At 40.7% G+C, this 12,045-nt stretch overlaps 1 protein-coding gene across 16 annotated transcripts in view; it reads right to left on the reverse strand.

Annotated features, from left to right (window-relative positions):
* The window catches only part of BTRC (beta-transducin repeat containing E3 ubiquitin protein ligase), a 124,360-nt gene that overhangs the window by 81,917 nt on the left and 30,398 nt on the right, over window positions 1-12,045 (reverse strand). The window contains exon 2 of one of the 16 annotated variants that reach the window (XM_064514141.1): window positions 9,507-9,556. The exons of the other annotated variants lie outside the window; for them this stretch is intronic. Coding sequence (XP_064370211.1) covers window positions 9,507-9,556 — 50 coding nt within the window. The remainder of the gene's footprint in view (window positions 1-9,506; window positions 9,557-12,045) is intronic. 16 annotated transcript variants of the gene reach the window in all.

The raw sequence follows: 12,045 nt of genomic DNA on the forward strand, positions 1-12,045 counted from the left end.
GAGAGAGAGTCAGAGGGGGAGAGAAACACAGAGACACACACACAGAGTGTGTGTGTATATATGTGGAGATAAGTGCCAGCCTAAGACTACAGACACATATAAGCTTTACGTTCCCTTTCCAATAACCTTGGTAAGTGATAGATGAGTCCAAGCCCATTGTTATCGTTAAGGGACCGTCAGCATCCTGATTTTATAAATGCTGTCTGTCAGTTTATAAATATCTCAGCCATTTCAACACTGCTAGGATGAATCCTGACATAGCCAATGTCAGTCTGAAAGCTGTACTATCATTAAAAAAAAATTATGGGCCTAAACATCCATTAAAAACATTTAATAATAACTTCTCCTTTTTCTCCTCTCACAAGGCTTAAAACATCCAAATCCATGCTTATTTGGCTAGACACTCCACTATGTAAAAACAGTCCTTAACACTGGCTAATGTACTTTGAGAAAAACAAATATGAAAACAGCAAGTTTGAAGGCAATTCTCTGCCTGTTCAGTAGATAAAACAAAAATGACAGCTGTAACACACAGGGAGATCTACAGCAATGAAAATGCAGAGATAAATATTAGACCCCATTCCTCTTTGGCATTTGCTGCTCCGAACATTCACCAAGATGAGCTCCTTTTAGAGGGCACCATAAATTGCAATGTGCAGGCACAAGGGGGTGACTTCGGCACCGAACGAAGGCGCAGGCAAGTTTTCCAGCTCTTACAAGTTAAATGGTACTTTTGCAAGGGGTTTAAGTCTGAACATTCGAATGAAAGAAAGAAAGAGCAGAGAATCTGCAGCCAGCCTTGCAGCAACTGATACCAGAAAAGGAAAGGAAATACGTTAAACTGGTACCCTTGCCTAGTGCTTGCTTTATAGACCGACGATCATATGTGTACTATGATTACGTAGTTACCTGCACAGAAACCTGTTTTCCCCCCAGCTCCAATCTGTTTAGAAACTCTTCATGGCAGGGCCTATTTCTTTTTGGATATGTGTGGTGCCTAAAGAAATGAAGTTCATACCCACGCCTGAGCAGTTCAGGTGTCTCTGCTAAACTAAATTCTTAAAACCGAAGCTCTGGCAACAGTGAGAATGGAAAAGAACAACACTCTGCCTCTGACTGGATGCACAGACATGTTCACACGAGACCAAGTTTGGTTTGCATCTATGTTAACGCAGGCCACAACAACAAAAGTTACAACAAATCCTTTTTGCAGTTGAAAAACCATGATAGGATTCTACTTTTTACACCTATAAAATGGACCCTGCATATTTTTCTTTTTCACTCAAATCGGTAACTTGTAAATTAGAAAAAATACTTATTTTCAAAGCAATGAGACTGGATACTGGAAATTCATGACATCAAGAGAAGTTTCATATCAAGTTGATTTAACTTTGTAATTACTGGTTTGTTAGAAAGTGGAAGTTAAAGGCATGGGGAATCTTAACATTACAGAAGAACAACGAATTCAGTTTAATCCTTAAATTTCGGAAGACAGTATAGACATCAAAGATATGATGAACAGGAACATTTTAAAGAGTGAAAATTTGATTCGTAGTTAGGAAATGCACAAAAATCCAGGTGCTGGCAATAAGCCGTTTAGGGATATTCTAAAAATCTAGCTTTGCTTCGTAGACATTTCTCAAGCACTTCTCAGGCATTTCTCTCCGTGAGAGAGCGCGAGAAAGAGAGACAGAGAGACGAAATATGGCTAATGAGAACAGTCTTTTTACATTCCCCAGGAAGCAGCCCTGCTTAACATTTCTGTTCTGTGAATTTAAGAGAGTCAGCAGTGGTAAATTTGTTTTTAATATTCAAGCTTTCAAGCATTGCAAGCTAGTTGGCCAATGGCCCTTTCTATCCCAATGTTTGTTGGTGCCTTATTTACACAAGCATTACATCCGGAGAGCCTTTGAATATAATTTCACGTGGATTAAGGGAAGAACATTTGCTTCTGTTAATCAGGACATCTGGTTATTTTTGTAACTCAGACATCTGCATTAGGCAGTTCGACTTCCCCATTCCTCATAACAAGGTTAGAGCTTAAGAAGCCTTAAGGACCCCGAGCTGAATTTTATTGCTTGGAATTTTTCACAGCCAAGTCTGTTTCAGAATTTCTTTTCCTAAATAACACAAATCGATCAGTACATTCCCAGGTATACATACATTTTTATAGCTAGCACTTCCTATGCATGGTTTTATAGCGTACATCTTGTACTCCAAGCTTTTATGGTACTTCAAAACTACCTACATCTTTTTAAGGAACAGAAAGCCCATATTCCCAAAACGCATAGATGAAAAACAACTAATTAACCGCATAATATGCATAATATGGGTATTTATTTCTAAAAAAATTCAACAGGGCAACCTACGTAGGGTCGATCTCAGGACTTGTTCTGAATCCTATTATCACCGTGCTTTGGTTCGTTTCATACTAGTGAATTATCCTGCCCATCTGCTCCTCACACTGAACAAAAAAAGTATTCTTCTTTTCCTGTTCTCTAGGACAACCTTAATGATTTCACCAATCTTTGGAATTCTCGTTCAAATTCCTTTTCAAACAATTTCGGCTGAGGTTAATTTGTCTCTAAGACTGTAGACTTCTGCCACACATACTTCAGGAAGACAGATTTTGCATGGAACAGAAGCTTTTTCAAGGAGGGAATGGAAGAAGAGAATCAATCACAGCTTGGCTCCCGCTTCCTTGTTGGTTTAATTTTGCTACATTCCTTTCACCCAAATTCATTTTCAACACTCGGATCAGAGTGTTGAACTACTGGATTTTGGAATTACTCACTTCCACTCTTAGTTTGCAGGATTCCCCCTCTCCCGCTACCGTGGATCATGACTTTTTATCTGTGCTGATGCAGCTCGGAATCAATTGTTTTCTTAATTTTCCCCCACATACATGGGGAAAAAAAAAAATACAAAACCAGCTTTCACAGGCTGTGAACATAAAATAACATCCAAAATATGTCAAAACATATTTCTAGTACTAACAAGAGTTAGGAAGAGCCAACAAGTCTGGGGGGAGTTTTTTTTTTTTAAAAAAACTTATTTATTAAAATTCTCTAGATACAGATTAACTTTCTTTATACAATATTTATTATAGCTTCATCTGCATAGGAACCACAAGTGCTCTGATAAATGGGTTGTATGACTGCCTAGCTCTGCTGTAGACTGCATGTACTTTCTTGAAGTACTATCTTCTGACTTTTTACAGCTACTTCCCTCAAAGGACAAATGCAGTCTCATTAGTCCCACTATAAAATCCCTTCCCCTCCTATCCCCAGTCATCTCCTACCCTTATTATTTTAATATTTTCTCAAAACCTTTCACTTTGAGCTTTCCTGTCAAGCAGACAGAAAGACCTCTGCTAGTCATTACACTCCTTCTTTAGGTCCCGTGGCTTCCCATCTCCCAAACACCTAATTCAACCACACCGCCCTCATCCTGCTGTATTATGCCTTCCCTTCCCAGCTTCGGGCTTTTCCTGCTATTTTCCAATGGAGGAAGAAGGGAAAGAAGATACGAGAAAAGGCATGAGGCAGAGGTGCAGCCGTCTGCCCAAAGTCAAAATGATAGTGTGGGGCAAGAACCCCAAAAGTCTGGCTCCCTCACTGTGCTAACCTTTTAGTCACAATTCCTCCTAAAATAGTGAATGAAAGCAGCTCACTTGTTTAAAGAAAGCGCTACTCAATCTACTTACTGCAGTGCTGGATTGCTGTGAATTCACAGTGTATTATCTACGCCACGGGAAATACAGGCACCCACGTCTTTATGTCATAGCAAATGTGAGCTAGGTGACCCTGTGGCCAGGGCAACTTCATTTTCCATTTAGAAAAGGTTCAAAGTACCAAGAGTGTTAGCACAGAGCCGTTCACGTGATGTAGCTCCAGCTCCTAAGTTGCCTCATAGCAGTTTGTCCGTGGAGGCAGACCTATAGGCTTCTTCCAACTTCTGACAGAGTAAAAAAGTAAAAATTACTTCCTCCCCCCCCAAGAAGCACCATCCACCACTGGACTGTGGGGCAAATCTAGCTAGCTTCTAACACACGTTCATTTTCATACACTACTGAGGGAAAAACTCATTGCCAGCATACAAGAACATGTGAGTCTAAATGCGTACCCACCTTCCATTCAATAAAGCAAACAAGTAATATAATCTTCTAATAAAAGAATGTGAAATTATGGATTAGTCACTGAATGTTATGACATTTGGCTAGCAAGCACTGCAGCCTTGTAACAACAGCTGCCACCCAAGAAACAACCCCCTGGGTCATCGTGGTTTGCCTATACCAAATACAAATACGGTAACACAACAGTCTCTTCTGAAACATTTCCATTTAAAAGCCCGCTATTAGATTCTGCTGTTACAAAATAATTCCAACTCTGAAACAGCATTTTCTTGAACTATAGCAAGGAGTTACAAAAATGTCATTGCAAATCTCATTGCCCTGGGTAAGGATGAAGAGTTGGACCTGCTATGGAGACCATCAAATGAGGGGGGTAATCAAGCAATCAAAGGATGAAAGATAGGAGGGTATGTGTATGCAGTAGCTTGTCTTCAGATACCTCGGGGCTAGCAAAGATTTTGTTCCTATAGCTGGTGATCTAGAGCTCTGTAATTTCCTATTGAGACCCGCTATTTGCGGCTTTTTGCTAGAACACGAATGGCTTATTAAACCTACAACATATCTGTTTTAGTTAACTTCTTGGTGGAGAGGGGGCCAGGAAAACAAAATGTACTTAAATGCTGAATTTTTTTTCCAGGCTGAATGCCTTTCATCCAATAAGACATTCAAAGCAGTGACCCAGCAAATGGATTGAAAAAGCAATCTTCCGTCTCAGTGCCACATTATCATTCCTATTCAGTATTCTCGGTGAGATATCTCAATCAGCTGGATGTGTGTGTAAGTGACAGCGCAGCCCATTGCTGGGTTAATTAAACATTTGACTTTAACACCCTCCCCGTCATTAAGCAAATAAAAACAGATAATTCAAACTGCACTTCATCCACGGGGTACACAACATACATGTCAAAATTAAGAGAGTCCAAGGCCCTCAGGGAGTTCTACTCGGGGAGGTAATCAGTTTAAATCTTATCTGGTTTATCAATTATTCTATTGATTAAAGCAGGGTGATTATACAAAACTCCTTCTTGCCACATGGGATACATGTCAGCAGAGCAGGACAACACAGGGAGGTTCAAAAGCGATTTAAAGAAAAGACAGACAGATGAATAACAGTCTATTAGTACATGCCAGCAATCCATAGATGGGAAACCTGATTCTTCTTTTTAAGCAAGTGAATTAAAGTCCTTCCAAATCAGAGTGCCAATGTTGTTACCTCATCTCCTTTAAAATCAGATTTATATATGGAAAAGACAACACTTCTTGGTTTTAAACAGATGATGCCTTTCCTAGCATTTGAATCATGTTTTATTGATACTGGTCTTAGAGCATAACAAGGACACCACCAGCAAACACAAGGTATTCCAGACTTTAAAGGCATTACATTTATCCATCAATTACTCCAAAAAGTGTGTGGAAAGGACACTCAGTACCTGCATTCTCCCACAGGCACCCATAATATGGCCATATGAAAATTATTATATTTTAATCACTATGTGTCCCAGCTCATCCCAGACTTAAAAAAGCATGCTTGGGATTTTGGAGATATTTTGTTTTGCAGTCCTCCCAAGTGACGCATCAGCAGCACCGCGAGCTGCTGCAGCCACAGTCTCTAACTTTTCACAAACCTGCACGTAATCTCACTACAGCAGTCCTTAATGCAACTTCCCTCTTCCATATAGCCACGGTACACAAAGCAACTCCAGCTACTTCTCAGTTTTTGTTTCCTGATGAAGAAAGGCTCACCAAAGCATCAGTGTCTCTTCCAGGCTCTTTGTCCCATCTTCACTATCTTCCCAGTATCATTTTGCTGTAAGCTTTACTTTGCCATATCCTAAATTGGATTTTAAGATGTTTGGTTCAAGGCCTTGCCTTAAACATACAAGCCTTTGAAAAACAGAATAGAGACACTGCAGTCTAGGAAAACCCAACAACTAAAATCCGCCGTTTCTTTTTTCTCCTATAAAAGTTGCCTCAAAGCAAACAATTAGCAGTAGAAGAAAGATCAGCCTTAAACCAGGACTTTTCGCCATAACATCTCCTACAATGTTTCACAATGGTCAGACCGGTAGCGCAAGCTATTCATTAGCAATTTAATCACATCTCAATGTTCAGTGAGGACAGAGGGTAGGAACCACAGTGGTTAAAACCCTGACAAGCTGGAGGGCCCCAATGCTTCGCTTGCCAATGCTGTTGGAGTTGCAGGCACAGAAATTTTAAGAAACAAGGACAGCCATAAGGCAGGCCTGAGGTCTGTATGCTCTTGCCCTTCACCTTCAGGAAGGGATTATATGCCACTCCATATTGGCACTGCGTGTGCATCCAACCATACCTTAGCCTCTACTCCATACATCCCTTTTCTTCTTTGGAAGCAAACTAGAAAACCTGCATTAGCATGCTGTATTTTACTCTCACCACTAGAAATACTGAGGGTGCTATTTGTAATTGTATTCTTTTAAGAGGTTTGTTCTCTGCAGCTGTTTTCTGCTTGCAGTGTATTTTGTGTAATCAGCACATCATCATAAATACATTGGCTGTTCCCCCGAGGGAAGCTGTCACTGTTTAATTTACAGAACAACCTGGCCAATGTGAATTCTAACATTACAGCACTATGGCAAGAAGTTACCACACTCGGAAAAACAGGTTTCTATGAATTTTTATATCAAGAGCTGGTCCCAGGACAATTTAGGTTCTAGAAATAGATTGTTTTTAAAAGCACTTTATACACTGGATAGAATGGATTCATTCCCGCTTACTGCTTCTTAAGGCTGCACTGAGCTCAGTCCAACATTATTTTAGAGGTGACATCCCCCAGCCCCCCAACACGACCACCTTCGTCCCTGAGTTCGACCAGGAGGAGGCACTGCATGGAGGCGTCTCATGCTACACACCAATTTTTATGAAGAACGATCCAAAACATAAAGGTGCTGGAAGTCCTCATTTCAACAAGGGAACACGCTGCGTTGCAAGGTCAAATGTTATTACCTACATCAAAGGGCTGCTGCAGAGTTCATTGCTCGGAAGATGCCATAAAAGTGAAAAGCATATTCCTGAAAGACTAAAAATGCATGCAACTTTATTGGCTGAACTAGAGTTGCTTCCTTTGTTTCCTTGATACATGGCTGTATTTTGGGGGAAATACATCCCAAACTCTCATCTAGAGGGCAGGAAAAAGGCTGATGTTTGACCATGCTATACATGGATACACTCATGGGAAATTTCACAATTTCCCTATTTGGGAAGGGACGCAAGGAGATTGAAAACCTGATAAAATGCCAAAGAGAAGCAACTTCAAATGCGAATAAATCAAAATAAATTTAATAGATAAATTTGTTTGTGAATCCTCCTCCAAAAGCAACACTGAAAAATAAAAACTATTCCATACAGAAAAAAAAATATGTTTTCCATTTGGGGGGGCTTTTTTCTTTTTTAATTTAAATGAAATTGAGAATTCGCAACAGCTCTGTGCATAGCAGCACTTTGCTGATTCTTCAAGGTAATTAGAAGTCCTATTTAACATCAGCAGACATAGGGCAAGTATATGAACATAATAAAAAGAATCATGCACAGAGTATTGTTTATATATTTTCACAAGCACAGTTTAGTTTTAGTTAGTTTGCACAGCATCCTTGTACATTATTTTGGTCTATTTGAAAAGTAACAAAATCTCAGGAACGATCATTAAAGCAAAATAAATGCCACTGCATCTCTGATACAGTTTGTGAGAATGATCTACAAAAAGCATTAAAAAAGCACAGTGGAAATTGCTGAAATTTTACAGAAAATTGGGTCTTCTAGACAAGAAAGAATATAACAGAGAATATCTGACTATTTTATGCACAAAGTAAGTAGCAGTTAATAGAAATCAGAAGAAATTAAAAAAAAACCATCCCAAGCACTGTAAGTGAGTAAGTATCTCTGAGCTATGAATTTTAAATTTTACCAAGTGCATTCCTACTCTGAGGGTCTGGGTTTTTCCCCTCCCTCCTCTAAAACTGGCGTGTGATCAAATATCTGATTTGTAAGATGATCTCATTCTGTTCTCCTACACGCGTGTGCCTTTAAAGTTACTTAGCATTATCTCTGCATGTTATGTTTTACAAGTCACTGAATTCTGACTGACATTAGTTTAAATGTTGGATGATAGAGCACACCATGAATTTCCCAAATTTTTGACAATTATATGTTTTAAAATTATCATTAATATGGTATCAGCTTTTTGCCAGTTTAGCAGAAATAGGTGGAAACTGATCTTGTACAACTGGTTACCTCTTCAGAACAGCCCACAGAGTCATTCAAAATCAAAATGATAACGAAGCCAAGTGATTCACAACTGACTGCGCTGGTGCTAACTTCAGTCGGAATACAGTGATACATTTATTACTGTTATCAGGGGACTACAGGGAGTTGCACTTAATCACTTCTTCATATAATGCAAGAAAGATTAGGTTAAAATATTTTGAGGATCATGAAAATTTCACCAAAATGTTAGGTTAATTAAAAAAAATTTAAGAAACCATTAAATAATGTTGAGAAGCAGAGTTGTTATAGGTCTTAAACCACCCTGGGACCCTGGGAATTACAAAGGACTTTAGCCTTAGGTTATGCCAAGGACTGGAGAGCCCCCTCTCTTCCCTGGAGACCGTGCAGTACCGCAGAAAGCCATGAGATAGCAGCACAGTACACAGGATGGTCGCGTCCCCCACTGCTTCCCCGCTCCCCAAGGCTCCGGTTCTGCTTAGCTCAACACACACACATGCGCGGTGGCACGCGTGTGCGGGCGTGTGCACACACGCAGGCTGATGCTAATTCAATTAGTGCAGTCTGCAACTCCAGAAAAGAGTAATTCAATTAGTGCATTGTGGAGCTCTACAATACCTCTAAGCAGATGTTCGCAATCCTTGGGAACTGGAGCACGCTTTTAAAAATACCTGTACCCTTCAACGTGGCGCTGCATATGCCATTTGTCAAAACGGGTTTATACACCTTTCTGACTTCTAACAAGGGAGGAAAGGAAACACAGGTTTGGTCGGCAGATTAGTTTTGTTTCGTTCTTTAAACTAATCAGCCAAACTAATGCCGGTGTGCTAAAGACCTTGCCCTCTCCTTACCAGGAAAAGCGCATTACACAGTAACAAGATAATTAATGCAGAAGCTGAAGTAAGGGAGGCTTTTTAGCTACAATGCAGTTTAAATTAATCATCACACTCAGCATACTGGGGTGGAGCTGAGCAAGGGAGGTATTTCTCAGTAGCAGATACTGTCACACTTCTTGATGCTTTTATCATTTCTTCAACCTAAGTACGTGCAACTTTGGACAAGGAGCATATGTGGAGAATAAATGCTTATTTCTAAATAGTAAATTATAATACACTACCTGAAAAACCCCAGGCTCCATGCTTTCACTGAGAAGGATCTTTTTGCTACCTGAAAGGACAAAGGCTTCTGTTGTTGCTGTTGTTAAAAGAAAGCTTAGACCTTGCAACAGGATCCTGAAGCAGGGTTTGGTAGGTTTTCCAGCCACCATCAAGTAACAGCACTGGTTATACAGTACTTAAGCAACCAGCCAGACATAAAGGTCATCAGATTTAAAGGAGGATAAACCCTAAATATGTTTGTTTACCAAAGCTCTTCTCTAGTCACCAGCTAGTGGCTTTACTTTCTTTGCACAGTCCCAAGCTAGGCATAACCCTCTTGGTCCTCCTACAATTAAGCTCCTGAAAGTCTGAACACATTCAGAGGTTGGAGTTAAGTGCAAAAATTACACAATTAATTTGGCTTCATTTCTGCTACTTCTCTTATTCCCTCGCGTGCCCTTAATTGCTCCTGCCAGGTGGTAAGACAAAGACAAACGGGAGAAAGGGACCCTGAACACCTCAAAGAAGAAACTTTGTTTGGAGGGGGGAAAAAAAAAAAAGGAAAAAACAGAAAAAGAAAAAACAGGTGTCGCATTGTGGCAGTTCAATATTTCATAGCCAATACAAGGAATGTGCAACAACACTGCAACTTTAAATCTTTGCCTCCTGTGTCAGTCTCTCTCTTCTCATTGTAATGCCAAAGGGAACAGCAATCAGAGTGGAGATGTTCAACGTGATAGAGGTCAGGACACCGGTGGATCAACGTACCAGAAACACGACCTTGTTTATTTTTTTCCCCAGTATTATTGTTTACAGGGTGCTTTGCTCATGTACCTTGTGGTTCTTAGCTAAAAGATGAAATTACAGCCCAGGATGAAGCGCTCAGGCACACATCCAATTTGTGTTTCCATCTCAGAAAACAAAAAGCTTCGGAGGCCCTCGGGCTGCCATTCAAACTTGGAGAGGCTGACATTTTTAACAGCATGAACCAGAGACTGGCAGAGGGAATGATCTAATGCATTTCTGACTTGTCAATCAAAGACCTCACCTCTGCTGTCTTGTAAACAGTTGGGGGCCACCTAACTACATTCATAAACAGGGGAGCGCCTGCCGCCAGCTGGGGGGGTGCTGGAGCCACATGCTCTGGCTATTAGTCACCAAAATTATGAATCCATTTCAGAGCCTCCCTGTAAACAGCCTGCGGGCGCGTTTCGCAGGGCCGTGGGAAGGCAGCGAGGGGAGGGAATACAAAGCAGGCTTGGTCGAGTGCGGCCACGTCTCCACGCTGACGGGTTCCTCTCTGGACACCCCGTCTCGCTCCCACTCAGGTACAGAACGACGCATAGCAGTGAACATTTTCACCAAAGCCGAACGATCTCCTTTAAATGTATTTCTCGCAAATGCATTCCTGAGCACGCGCTGCTTGCTCACCCCGAGACTTTTGCTTTCGCCTACTATGAGGCCATAAATAACATACTGCTACTTCTCATATTTACCCAAGATTTTTCAGAAATAAAAGTCAACTTTTAAGGCAAAATGCAGAAAGGGTCTGAAGGAAATCTACAAAGACATCAGTTTCTAACAGAACTTACAGAAAATGCTTCTGTAAGAAAATTCCACTTCCTAATGTGAAAATATAAAAATCAGAAAAAATTGATGCAAAAAAAATCATTTGAGCAATGAGTCTATCTTTTCCTCACAACAGGCTTCCATTACTTCAGACCATTTGTCTTTGACCCTTGGCTTTCTCAAAAAAAAAAAAAAAAAAAAAAAAAAGTCTCTGGCCAAAGAAAAGGAGCCATGTAAAGTAGGCCAATTCTTCCTCCATCTTCACGTCTCCAAAAACTCACATACGCACCTTTGACTATGAGGGTGCTTCCTGCGAGAAACAAGGGATATGCTTCACTTCAAAACCGTGCAGAAGACTGTCCCCTCTGTCTGACAAATCCCGACGTGCAGCTCTTCACGATCAAGCCCTTCACGTCAGGTACCGCAGAAGGTGAATTTCTGGCATTCCAGGGAGAGACACTCCTATATTCCACAAGATGCTGCTGCCTCCACCGTAAGATTGCTAATCCTCCTCTTTGATCACTAAAGCCCATTACAGAACTGCTGCATTTTAGAATCGGCAAAGAAAAGATAACAAAACTACTTTGCTTTTTGATTTGGCGCTTAGGCTCCAGAAAGAAATAAAAGCATGGCTTTTGTCCTCAAAATGTTACAATCTGAACCTGACCCAATGCTTGTGAGGGGTGTCAACTGGGTGAAAAGAAAGAACGGGACAGTTCGCTGCAACTACCCTGGTGCACAACCTTTGGCAGGGTTGCTCCTTCAGTTTCCTCATCTATGCAACAGCCGCCAGGAAAGACCTCAAGGAAACACTCTGCTCTTCTGGAAATCTGGAAGGTTTAATACAGTTATTTTCTCAGCACAGTTGTTGGGTGTAATTATAAATCAAAATTTGAAAAGAATGGAGACTATTAAACGCAACATAAACTGAGCCTTCTGAACATGCATGGCAAATATTTGGGGGGGGGGGGAAAGTAATTATCTTCAAAT

Source organism: Dromaius novaehollandiae, chromosome 6 (genome assembly GCF_036370855.1).
Source record: "Dromaius novaehollandiae isolate bDroNov1 chromosome 6, bDroNov1.hap1, whole genome shotgun sequence".
Taxonomy (NCBI): domain Eukaryota; kingdom Metazoa; phylum Chordata; class Aves; order Casuariiformes; family Dromaiidae; genus Dromaius; species Dromaius novaehollandiae.